Source organism: Haemaphysalis longicornis, unplaced genomic scaffold (assembly GCF_048455015.1).
Source record: "Haemaphysalis longicornis isolate Haplotype H1 unplaced genomic scaffold, Haemaphysalis longicornis Haplotype H1 scaffold_6, whole genome shotgun sequence".
NCBI lineage: Eukaryota > Metazoa > Arthropoda > Arachnida > Ixodida > Ixodidae > Haemaphysalis > Haemaphysalis longicornis.
In genome coordinates this window covers 20,885,493-20,910,661 of record NW_027526407.1, presented here as the reverse complement: position 1 = coordinate 20,910,661, position 25,169 = coordinate 20,885,493, and the positions used below count along the sequence as shown (strand labels likewise).

Here is a 25,169-nt window from a genome sequence, read left to right as displayed (position 1 = left end):
GCTCTACGTTAAAGATTCCCAGGTGATCAAAATAAATCCGGAGCCCTCCACTACGGCGCCCCGCATCGCCTGTGTAGCGTCGGCGCGTTAACCCAAATAAACAGTCAAATCAATAACAAATCCAAACTTAGTTCTCGTCGGGTGCTCTTGTTGGGCGACTTGTTACTGTGCCGCAAATTGACAGTTTCTAGACGCAAGCACACCCACACCAACAAGATCTCCACAATGTTTCAAGGTTAGAGTGAACACGAGGAGGTTCCAAAGTCAATTACTGCTCTGGAACTGCGTGAATGAGGGACCTGAAGGGCTTGGTAGATGAGGCCGAATACTGAAATGTACCTGGCCAAAACTGGACGCCAGTCCTCACAATCACTCAAAAAAATATATTCTTTCTCACGCACTCACTCGCCCTAACTCTCATCAATCGGCGTCACCACTCATACTAACCCACGCTCACGCTCATCACTCGCTCTCACCACTCGCGCTCACACTCCTCACTAGCATTCGCTTTTCGCATTCTCCTCTCGCAATCGCTCGCACTCGCGATCACCGCTTGCATTCCCTACTTCCACGCGCAACTCACAAAGCCCACTAATACTTATTTGCATTCCCACTCATGGGAATTTTAACTTCGCGTTATGTTTGTAATTACATGAATCACTCCATTTTGTCGAAATATCCAATGCAACTACATTGATACCGATGCCCTTACTGATACCGATACTGATACGTGAGGCGAGAAAAATAATTTCGGCGGTTTACGAGGGTAGCTCGGAATTGGCTATAAAGCATGCTGTAGTGGAAGGCTAGAAATGACTTCTAGCGCCTTGGAATGAAAGCGTTTTTAACACCGAAGCTGTTATTCACATCATTATTTTGCTTGGTAGCCGTTAAAAATGCCAAGAAAATGCCCAGCGCACGCGAGCTCGTGCCTCGCGGTGGCCGCGCGGCAGTTAAAAAAACTAGAGAATGCCGAGCGCATGTGAGTGCTTCCCTCGCGGCGACCGCACAGCGTCCGCGGCGGACATTTGTCAAGCCAAGCATATCCACTTTGGGAGATTGGCGAACATTGGCCAAAAGAATCCAGCGTTCGCCGTAATCGTGGCAACACTTGTAGGGAATGACAAAAACATGTCATAGCATACGCCCCTCCATGGTGATGTCCAAGGATTATCACTTCCGAAAAATGAGGGAAACTCACACTTATAGCAACAATGATGGAGGAAAGGTCGCTGCGGCAGCGACGAAGAAGGAAATCGGCTGCAATTGTGAACTTAAACCGTCAAGATGGCCGTGAAGGTTGCGTACCGCTTCGCTATCTTCTTGTCTTACGCGCTAGTGTCTTTCTTTCATTGTTTTGTTTGTAATAGAAGGGTAGAAAAGAAAAGAGAGGGTGGTCGCACGGAAATCCGAGCAAATGCTTTGTGAAGCATTTAAAGTACGGGCCAGCTCTAAATGAACCGCTGGGTTTCTATAGCTGCCAACATGCGCCAGCGCGGTGGCGTCGCCACCCGGACGCTAGGCGTCTGGTGCGGTTACAATGTGTCTTAGCTACAGGGGTAAACAAATGTCAGAAACGCTCCACTTGGGGTTTCAAAAATTACATATTATGGTGTTATTGGTTGCTGTAGCGACTTTTCATGCAATGGAGAGCTTCTTCTATCTGGGGCGAGGTTCATTTGCACCGGGAACCGTTCGCTTATTTTTCACAACCTCCATCTAACAGAACGAACGCGGGTGTTCTTTGACGCGTATCGTCGCGTCGGATCTCGTGCAGGCGCCGCCGAGGCTACAGTTACGTTTACTTGAGCTATCCTGCTTTGGCTAGCTTCCCGAATTAATGCCGCCAATGATTTCTCAACTTCATTCTCTCTCTGTACGGAGGGAGAGGGCGTACAGTTCATCGTGTACGACTGCGTGCTGCGCTGACCTGCAGGCCTTCGTCGAAAGAGCCTCGGGCAAAGGCGTCCGTGTGTCTAGACAGCGGGGACAGTATTGCAAAACAGTTGAAGGGTGGGGAGCTGAGGTGAGACGAATTGCAGTGATCCAGCTCTTTTTAAAGACGATAGTCTTTCTTGGGCTACCTAAACCCAGAAATTTTGGTCTGTCTGTCTGTCTGTCTGTCTGTCTGTCTGTCTGTCTGTCTGTCTGTCTGTCTGTCTGTCTGTCTGTCTGTCTGTCTGTCTGTCTGTCTGTCTGTCTGTCTGTCTGTCTGTCTGTCTGTCTGTCTGTCTGTCTGTCTGTCTGTCTGTCTGTCCATCCGTCCGTCCGTCCGTCCGCCCGTGAGTCCATTCAGCCACCCGGCCAAAGTAAAACAAGACCTGCGCAATAGTTTCATATAGTCACAGCTAAATCTACACGTCTAAGTGCGGTGTAATGTTCATACTTGTCAACATCGTTGAAGAAGAACGAGGCATTAAGCAAATATAAGAAAGCAAAATAATACACAAGTTATATTTGCAGTGTGCTTTTATAAATAATCATAGATGCTTGATTTTTGCTAAATGAAATACTACATCTACTGCAAAAGAAAATTCACCCCGCCGTCGCCTTCTGTCACCCGCGCCAATATAGCTTCTGGCGGCATTTTAAGCAATCAACCGGCAACAGTTACAAAAAGTTCCACTAGATAGGTTCCACGTTGCCGTTAGTAAAAAAATTAGCAGTGTCTTAGCTCGGCTATGCCAGAATATACGTAGGCTGAGCTAAGGTTCAGCTGGTTATTCTTAGCTTCCCTGGATTTCTAGGATTAGCTTGATTATCATGCTTATTGCTGCTTCAATGACACACGCAACAGTATACGCATTATGTGACACGTGTATATTTATCAATGGGCTGAGGCGTAGCGTCCCCGGTCACCCAAGAGCAAAGCTGGTTCCACAGGCTCACGCCGGTGTCGCTACGACGCACGAGCCATCGGTTCCTCACCCGGCCACCCCTCGCATGATCACAAAGTAGAACGGGTCGCCACGTATGGAACGCAGGTCGGCGAAGACGCTGGGCGCGTGGAGTGTGTGAGACACGCCAGTTAGCGAGCAACGTTCTGTGTGCCGTGTGACGTCACTGCTCCCCGCGCATACACAGCACGGCCTTCCAGGGGCCACGCGAAACTGCTCAACATCGGCCAGTGTAGATCACGCTACAAAACTCCGGTGCGAGGCACCAAGCACAACCTTCACGCAGCTGTGTAGGCGGAGCAAGGATCGCCTAGCCATGTGCCGGCACTGCTAAACGTTAGAGAACACTGTACGCAGCGTTTGTGACATGATCTCTCGAGTGCTCTTCTTATCGCAAGTTTACTAGCCTTTGCACCTGAGGGAGAGACAGAGACAGACTGAAGTAGGGAGCACAGAAAACCTAGAGCTATATGCGCCGAGTTACGGGCACCGCTTGCTGCATGTTCTGACGCGTGCTAACGCGGTTACCTTTTGGAGCAATGTGAAAGGCTGCGGATAAAGCGATCTATCCTGCCGGTCATGGAGAACTTTTCCCAGCAAGTTCGGAAATCCGTGTCAGGTGCAACAGCTGGGTCTCCGACGAAGGGATAGATGGGGCCGCAGAGCAGCGTCCCTCTCGAAGAATAGGAACCGCGCTGATATTCGAAAATGGATGTGACGACTTCGGTCCAAACCCGAACATCGCGCCGGGGAAGCGGCTGTGAAATGTCACAGTTTCAGAAGATCTGGAGTTATGAGCTCTCGTACATCGCACATTGTTTCACCACTGAGAAAACTCGACGTAGTCTAGAAGTATAACCAGGCAGAAAAGTTGGCCGAGTCTCTAACCATTACCGCGTATATACTCAGTCGAACCAAGAATAAGCTATATAAGGTGGGCCCGCGCGTATATGCGCTTCCTAGTCAGTAAAACCAGGCGTCACCTCATCTTGCTTACGGGGTTTATATAATAGAAAAAAACGTACCTAAAGCATAAAAAAACCACCCGGACTGAAATAAATAACACCCGAAAGGGGCCTTCAATGGTAGAAAGCTACGGGGTAGAAAAATACGGAACAGAATTAGCCGAAACCGACCTCAACGGGGAAAACCCGCAAAAACGTACAAGAAGCAGTAGCGGAAACTAACCAAAGGGCAACGAAAATACCGGAAATCCCATTCATAATGCATACAGATGTCATCAATTACATGCGTGATAACAAATGTTAATATTGAAATATGGCAAAACCGTGAAAACGAAAAAAAAAAAAACGGTAACGGGATTTGAACCTGGGTTAGGATCTTTGCTTCGCAGGAGCGGAACCACTACACTACGAGACCAAGCGGTTGTGAGCGATTAAATTGAGGCCCACAAACACGTGGACTTAGCTTCAAACATTCTCCTAGATGGGGCCATGCGTCGCTTGGCTATGCTGACTATAGGAAACACCTATACGCGCCATCTCTGCTGTTTCTCCACGCTTTCACCTCCAGTGAAAGCTGCGCCAACTTTTTTGTACCGGCGCATAAAGAACTAAATTAAAGGGCGCTACAAGGCTTCTATGCTGAAGAAATTCTGTCACCAATAGATTACTGTCGATTCCGTGTACTGCTACAAATACAGATTGTGCGCATATTCTTCTCTTCTGCTTACTTTTACCCTTGTACGTCACTTACGCAATGGCTATTCAATATTAAAAAATGCATAACGTGTTTTTGCTAATCGTTAGCACCGCCTGGTAAGTTATTTATTGTGTTGGTATTTTGATCCAACTACTTATACAGGCCATATGGAAGCCGTGGTGGGACCGTGTAAATATATTAAATATAATGAAGTATTGAAACTGACTATGCTCACACCAGAAGAGGAAGATTAGTTCACAGTGGAGCTCCCCTCACCCCGACTTCATGCTTCAGCGCTGCCTCTTCAGCTGGGCCAGAAGACACCCCACACTTCGACACACCAGGGGTTTCAGCTAGACTTATTTAATTACAGCTGTCCCTTGAGTGACCCAAGTTTCATGGAGTAGTGAAAAAAAGTAATCAGGCTAGAAATGAATTTTCGAGCTCGTCATGAAGCAAAGGCGTGTTATGCGACCGGACTCTTTAGAGACGCGCAATCTATTAATTGGACACACTAATTTTAACGCGCTAGCGTCAGTGGGCTCATTTTTTGGTTCCCCCGTGATTGCTAGCCGTCCACTATCAGCCGTGCTTATCGATGAAGCCTCGACGGAAGTACGTCACCAGCGCTAACAGGAAACTACAACAGATGCAGCCAGATACGAGGGCTCGCCGGAATTGGGAATGCCCGGCAGCGGCATTTCGACTGTGGAACGGAAAAACAACGATACTACGGCCGAGGCATAAGAAAAGATACGCTATCTGAGCAGGCACCGCGCCTGCGCACTCCAGTTAGTTGCTGAGCTGACACGGTCGCCTCCCGTGCCCGCAACTTATGCCACAACATGAGTGCTTCTCCCACGACCTGAAATTAAGCCGGCTGTAATGAACCAAATAGTCACTTTTCTTTGTTGTTTTTTTCTTGAGTTCGATTATGTGACCCTGCAGCTTACTAGGACGAGTGTGGACAAATGCCATGCATTGGGTTCTCTTTGTCATGGAGAGGCTTGTACTACCCTCTTATGTAGCGGTTACGCCAAGCAAATAATTCTTATTTTATTGCCAAACATAAAAGCAAAATACTGCACGTTACTTGTATGCTCCATGATTGCTGACTTGGAAGCAGTTGAAACTACAATTTGTTTCGGTAGGAAACATGCTTTAAACAGCGCGCATGCGAAACTGCTCCTGCTGCAAATTGCCGCACATTTCGCGGCACGGTAAGCCGGGGCAGTTTTTTGCCATATTTTGCTTGTAGTTTGCGACAAAAACAACCGCCATTTTCAAGCTGTTGCGTAGCATTGCGTCACTTTTACGCAGGCTGAAGTTGCCAATGCATGACGCCATCGTTCCCGCCAACTGTTTATATTACGTCACGCCTTCGCAGCCAATCACAGAGGGGGTGTGTATTACAAGCAGTATTGTTGTTGAATAGCAAAGACAGGCTTACGTTGTCATGTCCGCTGCATTTAGTCTGGTTTTTTATTGCCGGCCAATAATTATGCGCCTTTAGTAACGAGAAATAAGGCAAACTTTAGAACTGGTGTCCGTAAACGACATGAAACATCAAAATGATGACAGCACACACAACCGCTTTGTCAACCGGAAGCACGTGACCAAAATTGAACGCCAATCAGAAAAGTCTTCCGTCAAATGGCCAGAATTGCCGGCAATATGTGCAGTCGAGAATAGGGCCCCAGCACGAATATTGCCGCCTAGCCTAAAAAGCTGCACAAGTATAACACCAGGTTCTCAAAGAAGGGGCTGAGGATGCGCAGGGGTGGATGCGGGCCGCGAGGTTGACTCCCTTTCAAGCCAAAAAAAAACTTGGGAGCAAAATCCGGCACGCTGAAAACAATCACGCGCGCTTGCACAAAAAGAGTCAAACCATGCCGTAACCGGCATGTAGTAAGTGAAACGATCCTGGCCAATCCCCCAAGTGGGTATGCGCCACAAACTGCGCAGGAGGCCGCCTGGTTCTTGCTGCGGCAGGAAACTAAACATCCCCCTCGCGAGGGGCACGATCAAATGCAGAGCATTTCCGGGGGCGCACGACGTTAAGTAGTTTGCGTTACGTTAATGTTGTTGCACTTGTTGCTGTTGGTTGTTGTATTGTAATTAAATGAGGAGACGTAATTACGTGGTCACGTGACATCATTTATTAGCAGGTGGGTATGAATATTTTGGCGCAGTGGGAAGAGCACCATGTACCTCGCGTTCCGCCCACAGGTAGTGAATTCGTTGTATCAGCAGCTTCTTGACGTAGTTTGAATGAGTCAAGGATATAAGGCGCGTTCGTAGCCCTCCATTCTGTGTCGGCTTTGTGGCGCAGTGGGTAGAGCACCATCTACCTTGCGTTCCGCCCGCAGGGTCGTGGGATCGAAACCAGGCGCCGGTAAATATTATATTTTTTTTATATAGTGTAGGGGGAGGGGTGCGGACGACGATGGACAACTAGAACGAGTGACATCGTGAGTTAAAGAAATGTTCTGCATTTAAAACCAAAGGAAGCCAATATTGTAACCAGGAACGAAATAAATGTATCCCAATACGAAAGAAAACCGAGTTTGTGCGGCGTCTAATTACTCGAAATTTAAAATAACTTAACTTTTCGCGGCCGTGTCACCACCACAAAATCTGGGCGGAAGGCGACGAATGGCGCCATGCAGCAAATTAAAAAAAGAACCATAAAAGCCATCCGGCATGAGATCCCCTAGATATTTCACGCAAGTTTCTTCGGCGTGGCTCTCCCGAAGCGGCTGAGCCGATATCACCAGCGCCTAAAGTAAAGAAAATCTTTAGCCATTGAGCCCACAAAGTAAAACACATGCACAGGGAAAGTTCAGGAATGACAGAACGAAATGATAAAACTTGTGCAGGCACTGATCATGAGCCAGGTGTCGCATAGCCTGCAGCACCAGAAACTACTTTATCCTTAATGAAGAAGGCCAAATAAACACCATCATTAGTGTAGCATTGAGGGGAGCCCTTAACCTCTCATTTTCGCGATCGCCGGAAGGGTCTTTAAATTGCGCCTTACAATACCTGTTTAGAAATCAGAGAGGTCACTCTACTAGCACAAAATGAGTTTCCTGGAAAAACAAGATGTGGGCCGGTCACCATATAAAATATAGGTGCATCTCCTGATAAAAAAGTATGGATGCCCCAGTGGATAACACACTGATCCCAAGGCGTTCCATGAACGCCCTCCTTCTACTGAAAAAGATAGATTGAAACCTAGGCAAGGACAGGCGACAATCCAGCACCAACTTTCTGTAAGGAAAGCTCAAAAACCACGAAGACAGTATACGCCGACGCCGGGACATTGAAAAGTACGAGGCAAAAGTTGTCGTACTGGAGCACTGTTGCAATCACTGAAATTGCATTACATTTATACACACGGGAATTGAATCCTCTTTGCGGTTCTTCTTGCAGAACTATAGAATAGATGCTTAAACATGAATACATACGATCAATAGGCCATTAGCATGTTGGCGTCAAGCAAAGTACCTAAACACGCTAGACATATTTTCCAATGCACAATGATAAAAGTTCACAATACATTGACACGGACACAAGGATCCGGAAGGGAGCGACGCAGCCGGCCAAGATACACTCGAACTCGCGTTTCGTGCTCCCCTGTTGATACACGCCTGTCATGCTCGCCCCTCTGACAAATATAAAAAAACGTCTCCTCAACCTACGCCTACGAACACCATCCTTCTCCATGCCACACGGGGATCTCACTGCTTATGAATCGCAAACACGGGTAAGGATACAAACCAACACACATATCCATAAATCTAGATTGGCGAGGTTGTTTGGTAGGAAGTGTTCGGCGTGGACCTAAAACTGTGCTAACTACGGGCAAACATCCACTCAATTCTACATCCACTCAGTTCGACAAAACCGGGTCATATCTAAGGATATGCTCAAGGATCAACAATTTAAACATAACATATGCAACGTATATCGACACAGGCTGCCCTGACCAGCTTGTCACCCCAGAGCAGCGTGAGCTGATTGAGGGGCCCTGGAATTTTCTCTCAACCCATAGATCAGGTCCGCCATCTTTTTTATCGTCTTCTCCCGAAGATTCAATAAATCTTACTTAACAGACACTTCTCTCTCTCTCTCTCTCTCTCTCTCTCTCTCTCTCTCTCTCTCTCTCTCTCTCTCACACACACACACACACACACACACACACACACACACACACACACACACACACACACACACACACACGCACACACACTCTCCCTCTTCTGGTGCTTTATCAAGAACTCCAACTTCAGTCAGATGAGCACGATAAAATCTTTTAACACTGTTGCTTTCCCTCTCGAACTGACACTCACCCCGCAGCCGCCACTTTTCACGCACATATTTTAAGCCATGCAAGCCTAGATGGCCTCCGAGTTTCCTGTGCTGAGGTGATTAAAACTATTGCGGCTACTTTAACTCTCGTCCCTGAACTTCGGTACTTGGAAAGCACGAATGGTAAATGTAGTAACTCTGTTCCAAAACGCTCTCTGGACGTCGGGGAAACGCTAGCGTGTCATACATCTTAGACCTAAAGTGTAGATGTCCTATGCAACTTTTAAGGTCATTCCACGCATTCAGTAAAGGTACACCAAATTATTCAACTATGCCGACACCACGTGGATTTTAGTATCTAAGACACAAGGTTGCTACAGTTTTTTTTCTGTCTTGGGCCGTATTGCATATACCTAACGAAAGATTCCCATTCTTATAGAAAACTGTAAGGCCACCTGAAGAATTCCAGATAAATCTTGGGATGTCATTTTATACCAGCAGAACTGCCTATGCATATTGCGCTCACATATAATTTTCTGCATGTATTTCCCTTACATATTACCAGGAACTGGCAGAAAACTGCAGGAATTTTCTGGCGGAACTGGAGGCTCTGGCTACGGAAGGAATGTTTGAATATTACCAACAACATGCCAACGGTTGCCCGGGTAGCGATACGGGTACCAAAGGTACTGAGGTAAGCAATTACAGTCGAACACGGATATATCGAACACGGATATATCGAATTTTCGGCTATATCGAACTCGTAAATTATCCCCTTGAAAATCCTTTGTAAAAGTATAGAAATTCGCACGTTTATATCGAACGGTATTTTTACCCGCCATCGGATATATCGAACGCCGCGAGAGCTGGAAGGTGTGCTTCGGCACTCGCTGCGCCCCGCGACCTTCGCCACCTACGCGGCACAGCGCCTCCGCCGACACCCGAAACGCTTGAAAAACGTGAGGGCTCGGGGGCTCGGACTACGCTGTTGGGCGCCGGCGGCCTCCTCCTTTCGCCTTTTCTTTCTTTTTTGTTGTTGATATTTTCTGAGTTTTGATCAGCGTGGGACGTCGAGCTGGTCGGGGCGTCGCGCTTGCCTTCTTGTGGACAACTGCTCAGCCCACCACACCACTTGCGAGCTCAAAAACATCGCGCTGAAGTTTCTGCCGGCCAACACGACAGCGAAGCTGCAACCGCTCGACCAGGACATCATCAAGTCTTTCAAGGTGGGCTACAGGAGGCGACTCCTTGATAGGCTGCTCGTCAACCTCCGCATGGGCAGCGAGCTGAAGGTTGACCTGCTTGGTGCCATTCAAATGCTGACGGGCGCCTGGCGAGACGTGAAGACGGACACAGTGGCCAACTGCTTCCGGAAGGCAGGCTTCGGGACGGCGGAACTTGCGGAAACCGGTGAAGACGGCGACGAAGAGCGCAAAGACGACGCGTTTCGCGAGTTGTCGACACTCTTCCCGGCTGCCGTTCCACCCGAAGTGTCTGCGGACGATTTCGTGGAAGTGGACTGCAATGTTCAGGCTGTTGCGAGCCTCGCTGACGAGGACATTGTAGCTGCGGTCGCAGGGACCCAGGATGCCCAGGCCGACAGCTCAAGTGGCGACGAAGATCGTCCGAACGAGGCGGCGGCTACACGCGCGTACTCCGCCGCCGAAGTGGCGGCAGCGTTCGGCTTGATTCGCCGTTGTTGTGGCGACATGGATTGAACCGGGCTGTCACACCTGGACAGCCTCGATAAGATCGAGGCCAGCGTCTTCAACTTCATTTCGAAGACGAAGAAGCAGGCCACGATAAGCGATTTTTTTTCACGGAAATAAAACATTCCGTTGCATCGTGTGTGCGGAATTAGTTGTCATTCTTGAATGCGCCGATTGTAGGTGATCGTCCGCCACAGGTAAGGTCTCGGGGCCTTTATTTTTTTATATCGAATTTTTCATATATCGAACTAATTCGCGATCCCCTTCGAGTTCGATATATCCGTGTTCGACTGTATTTATCAAAACGTGTCAGTACGCTTCTCAGCCTAGAAGAGTTTATGCATGAACCTAAACAGGGTTAATACTAGCACTATCTTACTTTTTCGAACTTCCTTACTTCGCAGATGTCTATAGAACGCAAGCAAGGTAATGTGCGGTGAATTTCAATGCAAAAAACGGCCCCATAAATATGCGTTTGATACTCTGGAGGTTTGAATTGCACATAGTCTAGGAATGGGAATTGTTCCCATAGCCTGGAAAAAAGCCAACATTATTCTGATTTATAACAAGGAAGATCCCAAGGACCCCAAGAATCCCAGACCCATCAGCCAGCTCTAGGTTGTTAACCGAATTTTTAACAAATTTATAGTTAGCCGAATTAGTGACGGCATAGATTCCAACAACCCTGACAGCAGTCTGGGCTTAGAAAATGGTGCTCAACCATGGAGCACCTCCAATTTTTCAATCAAGTGATAAAAAATTCCACAGAATAAATTAAACCCCTTTACAAGGAAATATTAATTATGTGGAGATCTTTTGATTCCGTACTAACTGCTACCGTAGTGGAAGCGCTAAGAGGCCAGGGAATAGAGATGTCCTACATAAGACGTCTTGAAGGCACATATAAGGAATGCACGAGCAGAATATTAATCCACAAGGAAAGGGAGCAAGAGAGGGAGTTACCATTCCGCAAATCTATACACAGCATGTCTGCAGGAGGTATTTTCAAAGGGTGACTGAGAAAACACGGGAATAAGGATAAACGGGGAATACTTGAGCCATCTGAGGTTTGCGGACGACATCGTATTGCCGAATGAAAATGCAGAACACCTGCAAATTATGATTCAGGAACTACAATCCGAAAGCACTACCATGGGGCAAAAAAATATGAATAAATCTAAATGACCAATAAGCATGCGAAAACGTCGTCTACAACTTAGAAAACCGCTAGAAGTGAAAGAATACAACCACCCCAGACAGGTGGTCAGTGCTGACCACAACCACAAGAGAGAAGCCCCGCACAGAATAGGTATGGGTTGGGGAGCGCTCGCCAAGCACTCCCAAAAATAAAAAGTAAGCTACCTCAGACACTAAAAAAAAATCTGCAGCCAGTGCATACTGGCGGTTATGACATATGGAGCTACAACTCGGCGTGATAGTAAACTGGAAAGCAAACTTCAGTCGGCCCAATGGGCCACGGAACAAATAATCTGATGAGCAATACTCAGGGACAGGAAACTGACCACCTGGTTCAGAGAACCAACTAGAGTAGAAGATATAGTTGAAACAAAGAAAAAGAAATGGACTTCGGCTGGCCATGTAGTGAAACGAAACCGGTCGACAAATAGGGTAACCGAGTGAATGCCAAAAGATGGTTGTAGAAGGGGAAAGCCATTCCTCCTATGCACGGAAGGTATAAGGGAATTCGGGGGTAAACTGTGGACTCGAGCAGCGCAGGACAGCAGCAGTTAAAATTGAATGAGATAGGTCTTCGTCCTGCGATGGACTCGAGTGGGCTGATGATGAGGATGAAGATGATACTCATCGTGCCAATTTTGTTACCAAGTTCACAAGTTGCAGCCAGTTACTAGGTTATTCCTTCAAATTGTGCCATAAAATATGTACTATTGTTTTCTGTACAAAGCCGTGTTTGAAAGAACGAACCTTAGATTTTGCTTCTTGGCACCTTTTAAAACATAAGATCTCTTCTTTGTTCCATTATAAAGCTTTAGGAGTGCACAAGCACCGATGGCTGATAACAGTAATTGGTTGCTCGAGAAAAACTCTAAATTCACATAAGATATAAGAAAAACAAAATTTTGAATCCGTGTTGCGTTTTCACAACAGGCCACGGAGCCAAACACGATTCGTCCGCCTCCAGGATTTGCAGGGCACGTCTCGCCAGTCGTAAGTGTAAGTACACACATCAGGCAGCTGTTTATGAGTTGCGTACGAAAATGATGCGTTCAACTGAGCGCGGGTTTCTTTGAAAACCACACTTGGGATCATACACTACCGACACACGCAACAGATAAACAGAAGTTGCCTTTGCTCGGCTACAGATAGGGCACACACATGCAACGCACTCGTATCTTGTCTCGCGATCTTCAAGACCCCTGTGTAGCAGGGGCGGAGAGGAGGAGGAGGAGGAGGAGAAAACTTTATTGGACAGATCCATCGAGCTTGTAAGTGGGCGGGGTCCTCAGTCCAGGACTCCGTTGGTGTGGCCTGCCGTCTTCGCCCTTTCAGCAAGCCAGAGCTGCTTACTTGGGTCCGAGCTGGCAAGTTCACTCTCCCACTGCTCGTATGTAGGACTGGGAATTGGTGCAAGGTCTGGGTTTGAAGGGCATGCCCAAACCATATGGAAGAGCGTTGCTGGGTTGCCGCAGTGCCGGCACAGGGGGTAGTATATTGTGGGGTGAATGGCGTGTAGCCATGTGGGATGTGGAAATGTATTTGTTTGAAGTTGTCTGAGGGTGACTTGTTCCTAGTTCACATACTCATTCAATGCAAGAAACTCGACACAACACGACACACGCACTTTGCCTAACTCTACGAACAACACATTAGACTCCAACCATTGTTGTTTTTGGGTGACGATGTTATGGTTTTCGTTAAAAGTGTTTTTAAGTATTTGTCAGGTGTTAGTTTTTAAAACATTATTTTGTACCATGCATAATCCGCACTGGGCTTATACACCACCCACTACTATTGTCTTCAACTGATCTTTCGTTCTTATTGTGCTATTTTAGTGTTTTATACTGCATTCCTCATACATAACCACTGATTTGGCTCTCTTTGCCCCAGTTGGCCTTGCGCCATAAAAATCCAACCATCATCATCATCATCATCGTCTTTCAAATCATTTCATCCTGAACCACGATTAGCCTTACTACATTGTTCTATAGCTGGTTTATAACCAAGTTTTCATTGTAGCAAGTTTCATTGAAACGACAGTCTGGAAATACATTCTCTGCTCGCCCTGTACGCGTCCCACTTTCCTCGCCGCTCAATTGCCCTGTGAGAAATACAATGATGAATCCCCGTTTGGGACCTTCCCACCATCAGCTCAAACTATAAAATCAAGTGCCCTGTTTTATATTACGCATAATACAACTCGTAGAGTAGTGGCGGAGGGCTCAAAGTGTATTTGGAAGAGACAGTTTATTGATCGGCGCTTTGTACTAGGTCTGCCCACTGAAGCTATACCGTGTTCTCTTGCTGGTATTTTTCCAGAATGAAAATGGCAAAATTTCATTTCCAAATACAAGCGGAGCTGGGAACTTGATGCAACTAAATGCTACACTTAGTATAGCCACCGCTGTAAGTATTTAGTCGATATCTCCTTTGGTCGGATGCGAGCATTCCAACTGCTCAGCTGTAAACGCACCTCTACGCACACGTTACGACGGTAGGTGCATTCTGCACGGTTGATAGCAACCACAGTTCCTATGTAGGCTTCGCCCCGCCTTTTCCATGCTGCTGCTCCAAACCGACCAACAATACTTTTTGTTATGTTAGTGCAGTGTTCTTATTTTTCATTCCTTCTGGCGCGCTTTTTTTTAAGTTCGGTGACTTCCCCAAAAAACCTGTGAAAAATCCGAAGACAAGATTGAGGGATGCCCGCTCTTTTATCTCGTTTTAGTTGTTTGTGGTATTTTACTTGCTTTCAGGTTTCACCAACTCGGCCAACCTTGTAGGCGACATACAACCAAAGCTGTTTGTTTTCGGCTTTTATTTTTTTTAAGGAAGGGGTGGTGTAAAAATCGCATGCTATTTTCAAAATGATAATCGGGGAGCAATCCGCTTTTTTTTTTCGAAAAACCGTCGCGAAATTCGGGTTTTTTCGTGTTAAATCTGCAGACGTACTAAGGAATATATTTATTTTATTTTATCAGTAGGTATCACAAGCTTCTCAACTTGAACGCGCTAAAATTAGAGTTTGTTTCAAGACGGCATTCTGGGGGTCAACACGGTTTTCTAGCTAATATTTTCCGAAACTTGGCGCTTGTTGGAAACTAATCAGCAATGATGGCAGTCAAGATTATTGATAACCTGCAAGAAATAAAACATTTTATTCACTTTTAGCCGCTCATCAATTTTTTTACACGTCCTTGTATGCATTCTCTATAATCTGCAGGCGCAACATGTCGGTCTCCATTCGAAACCTTTGAGATCGTTGAACGCATGTCAGTTGGGATTAAGTCCTCTCCACATCGCAGATTCCATTAGCTAGGCACACTATTGCCAATGCCGAATTAGCCATCCGGTGGTTGCGAGCGGTAGAGTCATATCAATACTGAATGAGTTCGACAGCTGCGTTTGTGGGGCCTGCATGAAACCTGTACTGGTTGACAACGGCTGATCGTCAGCGCAGGTTTGTGAAGATTGCTACTTGAAAAAGGTCTATTAGGGGAGAAGTTGTGTTTAGCCCGAATATTGTGAAATATGTTCGGAGCGTACAAATCCGTAAAATCAGTATTTTCAAAAAACAAACAACCCTACATAAAGCGTACCCAACAATAACGAGAACAATAACATTAGCCTTCCTCAATTTTTTTTGGTGTAGTGACACTCTAAATGGAAGCACAAGAAAAAGAGAAGAAAAGGGCAGGTCCTCATTTAGCTCCTTGCCTTGTTGGGCTACTATTACAAGCCCAAGTTACCTTGCGTATGCTTCTTCTTTCCAACAAGTAATATTCGTTCGATTTTCAGGAGCCCGTGAAAACTTCCCTGCAATATCGGGTGGCCAAAGTTGGAGAAGGAACGGAGCCGCCAGTTGAAAACGCCGAGTGCCCGAACTGCTTGGAGGAATGGAGTTGTGAAGAGATACGTGTAAGCATTTGCACAAGCTTCTCTACTTTTCCAAGTTTGCCTTTTGAATCGTTCTACACTCAAACGTCTGTAGTAGATTATGTAGAAGAATGCTAATGTGATATTTCGGGCAGGGCATTACGCAGGTCTAGAAAATCACGATATTTACTGTTTTATGTTGAATAGGGTATTGGTTGCACAGAAAAAAATCCTAACGGCAGCTCTTCTGGGACATAGACCGATTTTAACCCTGCATACTGAACATCCCGATGAGCACTGACTGTGCTTTTTAGCTAGCTTTTTATTGGTTAATATATGTGTGCCCCATAAAGCGGAAACTTGGGCGTCGCTAGCAGCGAATGGGTCCAAAGCATCTCGCGCTTCCAATGCAAGTTTAGCAATTAAGCTTAACAAAGTGTACTGTTGGGCGAGTTAGTAGTTCATTGTAAAAGATGCTACAGCGCGAAATAAAACACGACACAGAAAGACAACGGACGAGCACTGACTTCCAACTAAATTTATTATTACGAACCTCAGTTTGAAATGTGCGAGGTGATAAGTAGAAGCGGTAATCAAACTACTCGGGAAATTATTGAAACGCACGACATTTTAAGGCATTGCAGTAAATGTGTAAGCTGGGAGTCTATTGCGTTGTAAAAAAGAGATAGCCTTCCTTTCCAACACGTGCTGCACCTTGCACATGACGTGAATTGTTTGTATCGATTGTGCCAAGTGCATTGAACGAGTGCTGATATGCTTGTGTAATACTAGAGATTAGAATTATTTCGTAGTTATATTAACATGAAGAATTTGTATAAAGGTGCAATGTTCATCGTATTAAATTCATCTGGAAATCAGTGCTCGTCCCTCCGTCTTTCTGTGTCCGTGTTTTATTTCGCGCTGTAGCATCTTCCACGAATTAAGCTGAGTGATGGAAGGTGAAGAATAAGGCAAACATAGCACAATGCCACCAGCTTTCAGCTACTCCACAGTTCCGTTCGCAACACACGTCACGTCAAACAGTAGATATTTTTGAGACATGTATCGCCAACAAAAGCCATAATGTAATTGCATTACAGCAACACAAGCAGTCTTAATGCCACCAGCTTTCAGCTACTCCACCGTTCCGTTCGCAACACACGTCACGTCAAACAGTAGATATTTTTGAGACATGTATCGCCAACAAAAGCCATAATGTAATTGCATTACAGCAACACAAGCAGTCTTAATTTCCCTGGAGAATTTTCTTGCTTCTTTACGTCGCTGCAGTAAACTAGGTTCCACTCTAGAAGCCTGCTCAAAAGTAGAGGGCTTTCCTCCCTTCATGAACGAGGGCCAACTATGGGCGTGGCGCAACTACATTAAAAATATGGGCTGTTCGTTTTGTACACCGTGTTATAAGGGTTGCCGTTGTCAAAGTTACTTTACCGGCAAGCGTAGATAAAGGCGCCAGTGGCTATAAGGCCACAGTCATCTTCGCTTGAAGAATTGGAAGAGAGCACTTAATTGGTGGCGATGAGGTTTAACGCGCTACCTTTTAAACCCTGGTCTCCAAATGTTATTTTTGACCCCCCCCCCCTAGCTCTTCATCTGTATCAACTGTCAATCTTCTTAGTTGCACTTTAGAATTCATTGGTCACCGTTGAACAAATCAGTTTCCATCTGACCTGAAATCGTAAGCAAGGGAGCTCACCATCGGCTGCCTAAGTGTGCAGCCAACATTTGTTCAGGATGAAGAAATCTAGCCGCTCCCCATCCAACTGCCTAAAGAACAAAAGGGATTGTTTTCTGGTGACTTGGCCAATAACTCCTTTGTAATGGTACCGTGCTGCGCAAGTGTCCTGTGAGCAGGTACAATTATGGACCCCTGAACTATGAATCAGTACCATCATCTAGGACACAAGTAAGGGTGTTGTACTAAAATATTTGTTGTTTTCTACGTCTTTGCAGGAGCACGAAAAATCCTGCACAACGCATTGCCCTAGGTGCACCAAGTGCAAAACAAAAGTGATAATCGATTTTTATAAACAACACTGTGATGAATGCTCAGGCGTCACGCAAGGCAACAACGTGCAGGTGAGCCTCTTTTACCAACCGAATTTTAATGGAATAGTCGTACGCAGGCCGAAAGTCCTGCAGTAAGGCTCCTCAGCTCACCTAGATCACAAATCTTCTGCCCTACCCGTATACCTGTTTCCAGGAGCTTCCTGACGGAGAAATCAAGCGCCCGAGTACTTCAGCAGTGATGTGACAGTGATGTGACAAAATTTGAAATTAAGTGATACAAATTTATATAAACTAAATTTTAAAATAGCTGTAGTGTGAAAAAAAAATAGGACCGCAAATTATTTTATTCTGATAGTTAGGTCATGAGTTGCTCTTTTGCAGTGCTTTAGTATGTGCCCCTATATTATAGTACACGCAACTTTTGGGGAACATACAAGGTCTCTTCTATAACCTACTCCCCACTCTGAGTCCGCATTTCTCCATTGCTTCGCCGCGTTAGAATATTTCTCGTGCTAATGAGAATTACATTTGGAATTATTAGTTCACATGACACAATGAAATTAGAAAATAGACAGATGGTGTTATATACAGATGATATACTAGCAATATGTGCGACAGCAGCATATACGAGTCAAAGCAGTTATTATAACCACGGCATAGCCATTTAGAGATAAAGTAGTCCAAGGCTGACTGGCAAAACATGGGATTAGGGATAAACGGGGAATACTTGAGCCATCTGAGGTTTGCGGACGACATCGAATTGCCGAATGAAACTGCAGAACACCTGCAAACAATTATTGAGGAACTACATTCGGAAAGTACCGCCATGGCGCTAAAAATAAATATGAATAAATCGAAAGTACTGAAGAATAAGCATGCGAAAACGTCCTCTACAGCTTAGAAAAACGCTAGAAGTGAAAAAATACAACCACCTCAGGCAGGTGGTTAGTGCAAGCCGTATCTTTCCCTACAATCAATCAATCTAACTGTGCAAGCCGTATCTAACGGACAACGTTTTTGTACACGGTACCATTGCCAGATTGGCCCACGCGACTATTTCCCTGATACTAAATTTGTGCAAATTATTCAAAGCACAGTCGAATTTGATTCCCGTAGCTGTGGTTCCACATGTACTACAACAGTTTTATAAAACAAGATAGAATAAACACTGTCATAGATTATTCCCAAAGACCACAATGGTTTCTCATAGAATACTTTCAATAATTACGGAATACTATCTCTTGAAAAATCTTATTCAGTAGTATCAGTGCCACAGTTTTTGTGTTATATAAATGAGTTTTTTTCAGCCTATTTCTGCTTTGCTTGGATATTCGTATTTAGTAGGACGACGCCGCAGTGCAGCCTAACGTTCTCGACCGTGTTTTGTGGAATATGCGATGTAGCCTTTACTTCACCTAAACTTCATTCTAATTCTGGTCCTGTCAGGGTCGTGTTTTTGTTATACTAGTAGGCGGTTTGGAGCAGGGATAATATATTCGCATGAGTATGCGATCAATCTAAACATCACACGATAAAAGGAAAGAATACATTCACATGAAGAAAATATAATACGCAGATGATCGATCACTCTTCATTGCCGAAAGTGGATAATGTGCATGACCCGGAGAGCTGTAAGGATGATAATGACAACAGGAAAGAACCTGCGATGCAAAGCAGCATTCGTTATGTTAATCTTCTTTAGAATAAGATTCCCGGGAAACGTGAATGGTCACCCCTTCAGCAAAAGTGTCAGCTTTATCTGTCTCATTACGTGTTTGACGGACTGATTTATTTAAGAAAAGATTGCTTAATTCTTAGTTCACAGACACCAGCCTAGAGATTTGCTTATTGTCCTAATTGGTGTTGAGTGAATCTTACATGACTAAACTTCATGTATTTTTCTTGTCTCCACGCAAAATGTCACGTATCATTGAAGCGAGAGGCGTTTGACGGCGAACGTCTCGGTATGTGTATCTCAATGTGAGCATGCGGTCGCCACCAAAGCCGCAAGCGGTTCAAAACGCAATTTGGACTTCTACTTTATCACCTAATCAACTGTATATGTATTTCGACTAGAACGGTTAAATTTAATTAGGCACAATTTTTTCATATGTAAATTATTTAGACCTCAATGGTATACATGTAATCACTGGGACACGCGTTTTTAATATATTATCCCCAGGCACCATTTTCAAAATCAGTCGGGTCTCCGGTACATACGATTTCCTATTATTTGCCGCTTTGAGAACCGCAACTACAATTCTAACCGCCTTCTCTTTTGTAGGTGCTTCAAGCGCTTCCATGTTTAGTTTCCTCTGGCTTTTAAGGTAGAAGTCCCGTCAACAACACAAGTGCTCCTCCATTTTCAGTTTCACTTTTATTTTGTCGTCTTATTGGGGACGCCGGATATAATCCACATCACCGAGTGGAATAACTGATCAATTTCTAAATCTCTAAATCGGGCTGCATGGACTTTTGTGCGACGGTCAAAGATTTCATTACAATGTTTGGACTAAAGCGTTTCAACAGCAATTGGTTGACTAATTAAAATGCATGAAATTTATTATAACAAAAGAAACGCGTGGTTCAAAATGCAAGGTTATGGGGCTGGCAGGTTCGTGCTGTAGGCCACTTTTTTTTCTAACACTACCACAATGCCGATAAGGTTCGTAAAGGTTTAAATTGAAATCATTTTTATATTTTCTTAATATTTTCCTAATGGGAGGCGCGTGTTGCTGAACAACGGCTGGGATAACGCAATGGACTTATGTAATAAAGTTAAGATGGGTGGGAAGTCCCTGAAGATCCAGAAGGGAACAGCAGCAAGCTGGTGATGATTTTTGAAAATCAATATTTCATGCGATAAACTCTTCTATTTGAAGTATTGAACGCAAAGCGGCGTAATATTCGTGTTCTAATTTCAATATGGGTGCTGTGACCTCATCTGTCTCTGATACAAGCGCGGTGACTGCTCGATACAGAAACTTAATTCCACTCGCATGATATTCTGAGCTGTACTAACGTCCCTACAATGGCGCTTACAGGAAGCTGACAAGGACTGCGAAGAGTGGAACAGGGAAATCGAAGTAGCAGCCCTGAGAAAGAGAGTAAAGGTAGGTAAAATGTATGGTGTTTCCTAAATAAATCCTGAAAATAAACGTTGTATGACGTGTGCGTCGTACTTGTATGAAATCGAGTATTTAGAATGAAACTGCCGAGCTCACTTTTGGGAAAGCTGGTTACGGAAGCCGCACTTCTTGGGGAATCGTGAACTGCCCTTGTAGAATTTAAAAGGAAGTTTATTGTAATTGAAAATGTAATTCCGTACAGAATAGGCAATCGTTTCACCTGCTTTGGAATAAACCTGTTCGGCTTTCAGTCTTTACCTACTCATTGCTGATGGCTGGGCCTGAAATAAAAACATTCAGACTTACTGAAATATAAAACACAAGTTGTGTTTAGTCGACTCTTTGGTATGTCTAAAAGCGGGAAATTTGTAATTCGTTACATTTTATATTTCCGCCAAAAACAGTGTTTCTTCAAATCGAACCACTCCGGACTGCTTTAAAAGCAACCTTATGATGTGCGAACCTGAGTAATGGATTGAACCAGTGTATTCAAACAACCTTCATTGTATTATGTGGCCTGTTGGAATTAGTACTTTCCCAAATTATATGCCAGCTCGGTGCTTGGAATCAAGTTACGAATTCCATTTATGGCAATCTTTGCTCGGAGAGTAGGTATACAAACCTCTAGTTGTAAATTGGCATTTCTTCGTCGTGATGTTTATTGGATCCCTGAAAATTATCTTCCGCTTTAATTCTCCGTGGTGCACGACCTGAGAATCATATTCCTGAATAGCATTTGGAACTCTGCAATTGGAGTTGAAGCTGGATCTAAAATGCAACAATTCGCACAACATAGCTATAGTAGTTAGCGATGAGTCCTCATACTGTGCCAAAATAAGATTTTCCGAAATTTCTAATTTATCTAAATAGCTGTACAGCCAAACCAAAAGACATTACAACCCCCCGTCATCCACTTTCTCCCTTAAAGGCGAACAGTTTATTTCAACTGAATTTGAAGGTTTCTCACAATTTTTTTCCTTGTTCTGAGTCACATTTAGCTGTTTATATACACGAATACTAAATATAGAAATACTTAAGCCCTAAACATTACGCCGCAGCATTGTTTTTCTGCTAAGGTTACGCTATTTTTAATACGGGTTTTTGCTGCTCAACTCAACTAGCCGCCGCGGTGGCTAAGTGGCTATGGCGTTGCTCTACTGAGCACGAGGTCGCGGGTTCGATTCCCGGCCGCGGCGGCCGCTTTTCTGATGGAGGCAAAAAACAAAAAAGCCCGTGTGTACGAGATTTCGGCGCACGTTAAATATGCGCAGGCGGTCAAAATTAATCCGTAGCCCTCCACAACGGCGCGCCTCAACGCCTTCGTTGCGTCGGCGCGTTAAACCCTACAATCAATCAATCAATCAAACCAATTGCTGCTCAACTTTTTAAACAACTGCCGCAGCCGATAGCATCCGGCGTTTTTTTTAACTGGAACTAAAAGGTTTCTCTAGAAGTAGATTCTCCAGGAATAACTCGAAACTTCGATTTTGTATTCTGCTTGTGGTACCGCAATGTGTAACACCTGGTGGTCATCTTGCGCTGCGACATGATAGAATATATCATTTTTGAGAAATACTTGCAGACTGCGAAGAGTGCAGGTGGCTGAGAATTTACAGTTACGTTTTTACATGACAATTTCCAGTAAAAGAAAACCTTATGCAGTAAGCCTCGAAATTCCTGCACGCTAAACTTCAAAGTTGGGTTTCGTTTGAGCACACATTTAGGTCATTAGCAGGTACTGCACCAACTGTTGGTGCATTTACTGCCTTGTGCACTCTTAAGTCGTTTTAATTCATTCACACTGCATTCCATTCCTTACATATTTATGTACGATTTAGGTGCCTTTAAGCGTGAGGCCAGCGGGCCCAGACCTTCGTTTCTCGTCCTTTATTTTGTCTTTTGTGCCGTCTTGGACATTATGCTTAATAAATATTGCACGGCTTGCTACAGAAAAGCGTAAGTCGTTAATAATACCGTTCACCTGGGCAATTACTTTAAATACTTGGCTCTGGAGCTTGAACCTGTGATGTTTATTTTTTTTTCCTTTTTTTTCAGGAACTGGAAGAGAGACTGCAAAAGCTTGAGCTGTCAATTAAAGAGCTCCTCCAGAAGCTGAGACACGAAGACTAATATATTGAGCTGCGTGGCCGTTTTGGTGCAGTGGGTGGTACTCAAGCTGCCAGCAAGGACATTCGCGATTGTTGAAATTTGAGGAGTAAACAACACGCCTTAAACGTTGACGCTTCCCCCAAAAGAAGCGAAACATTTCCGGAGAATTTTGTCAAATAAAATGGGTTTGATCACACCACATTTTATTACTTAATGCACCAGGGTGCTGCCTACTATTGCAACCTATTTTATGAGTAAAGTTTATCAATTTAGGCCAATTTTTTCTCGTATACTTGCACAATATCTAAAACCACTTCTAATGGTGCCACCTTTCTCTGTAAACCACTGACAAAATGACGCGTTGAGAGGTATTCGAAGGGACCAGAAGAATTGTTTGAGGTGAATTCTGAAATTATCACGTCTTTTTTAGATGCGGAGCGTCGTATGCTCGGGGGTATGTCCCGCGGCGTCAGCGGTGGTCCGGCGTCCGCACTACACCGTTTCTTGGCCAATCCCCCACGTGGGTGCGTGTCATAGAAGAGTAACAACAACAACAACAACAACTCCGGTTGTGCTTGCACTTGACTGCGTGATTGAACTCTTTGGAAAGGATTGCCACCAATGAACTCTTTGGAAAGGATTGCCACCAACCATTTCTTAGTCTCTATATGTAGACGACGTTTAAATCTCCTTCAAATCCTGAAATCTGTCCGTTTGCGAGAGCCAAGTCAAACTTGGTGTCACAAACTCGCTGACTGGGCAGACAAGAATATATTTAAGCTTAATCCCGACAAACGTACTTGTGTTGTATTTTCAAGGAAGCGCGGAATCCATGCTTATCCTGATATTAAGCTTAAAGGTGTCCCAATCCCTACCAAAAAGGAACACAAATTTTTAGACGTGGTACTTAATGAAAAACTGACATTTATTCCCCATATAAAACACCTGAAACAGAAATGCCTCAAAACAATGAATATCCTGAAGGTCCCCTCGCATTGCTCCTACGGAGCGGACAAACAAATGCTCCTCCGTGTTTTTACCAGCCTTATTGGGTCACGGTTGGACTACAGGAGTGCCTCGATCGGTCCGTCTGTAAAACTTCTCTGAAAATGTTGGACCCAGTGCTGCACTTTGGTCTCCGTCTTCCATCTGGAGTGTTCCGGAGGAGTCCCAATGAAAGACTGTAGGCAGTGTGTGATAGATGGAGCCTTGAATACCGGCGTTCTTACACGTCATTGCTGTATGCTTTTAAGGCGACTTCTATAAAAAATCACCCATGTAGTTTTATCATGAACAATATCTCATCCGGTCCGTTGTTCGCAGCACGGCCATCGATACCCGCTCCTTTCTCTACCCGAGTGAGAGCCCTCGCTGAGGAACTAGGGATTTCCTTTGAGGAGAGCATGAAGACTTCTATTGCTGACCTCATTTCGCATTGGCAGAGGTCAGCAATTTCGCGTGATATTTCTTTTCAACATATCGACAAACAAAATGCGCCCAGAGAACATATACTACAGCACTTTTTTCAGTTACAACACAAATACCCCACACCACCTCCTACACCGATGCTTTGAAATCTTCTTCAGCGGTCGCATGTGCTGCACACGCCCCAACTTTCCCAGTACGAAGACATTACACATAAATAGCAACATTTTTACGGCAGAAGCACGTGGTATCTTATTAGCAGTACTCCACATTACAGGAACTAGAACAGAACACTTCATTATCTTTGAAGACTCACTAAGTGTGGTAACACCCTTACATTGCTTCAAATCTACAAAAAAACATTGTCCTCAAGCATCTAATAAGAGTTTTAACCTCTGGTGATAACTCAACACTAAAATAATTGTTTGCTGGGTTCCGGGTTAAAGTGGCATTATGGGGAACGAAGTTGCTGACCAGAGTGCCACTGTGTCTGCTCTCCGCAGTAACATAGATGTACCATGTGTTCCCTACCTAGACCTGAAGCCACTGGTACGGACAGCCTTGCGCAAATCTTGGCAGGAAACATGGGACACACAAATAGAGACCGAACTCTACACTATAAAGCAGCACTTAGGTAGATACATCAGTCAAGCAAGACAGACACAGAAGTAGCCTTAGGCAGGCTACGGATAGGCCACACTTATGTAACATATTCACACTTGCTCACTGGGTCTTCGAGACCCCTGTGCGGCAGCAGTTGTGAGGGCCTATCCGTAGTTCACATACTAATCACATGCAAGGCACTTCACACCACACGACGCAAA

At 44.9% G+C, this 25,169-nt stretch overlaps 1 protein-coding gene across 7 annotated transcripts in view; it reads left to right on the top strand.

Moving 5' to 3' along the window:
* LOC144142289 (uncharacterized) overlaps positions 1-23,116 on the top strand; it is a 79,187-nt gene extending 56,071 nt beyond the window's left edge. For 4 of the 7 annotated variants that reach the window (XM_077673671.1, XM_077673675.1, XM_077673674.1 and 1 more), the window contains 7 exons: positions 9,439-9,567; positions 12,710-12,775; positions 14,099-14,185; positions 15,578-15,697; positions 17,627-17,752; positions 20,728-20,796; positions 22,867-23,116. In XM_077673671.1, coding sequence (XP_077529797.1) covers positions 9,439-9,567; positions 12,710-12,775; positions 14,099-14,185; positions 15,578-15,697; positions 17,627-17,752; positions 20,728-20,796; positions 22,867-22,941 — 672 coding nt within the window. In that variant the 3' untranslated portion in view covers positions 22,942-23,116. The remainder of the gene's footprint in view (positions 1-9,438; positions 9,568-12,709; positions 12,776-14,098; positions 14,186-15,577; positions 15,698-17,626; positions 17,753-20,727; positions 20,797-22,866) is intronic. The other 3 variants (XM_077673672.1, XM_077673673.1, XM_077673676.1) reach the window with 3 other exon arrangements.
* The last annotated feature ends 2,053 nt before the right edge of the window (positions 23,117-25,169 follow it).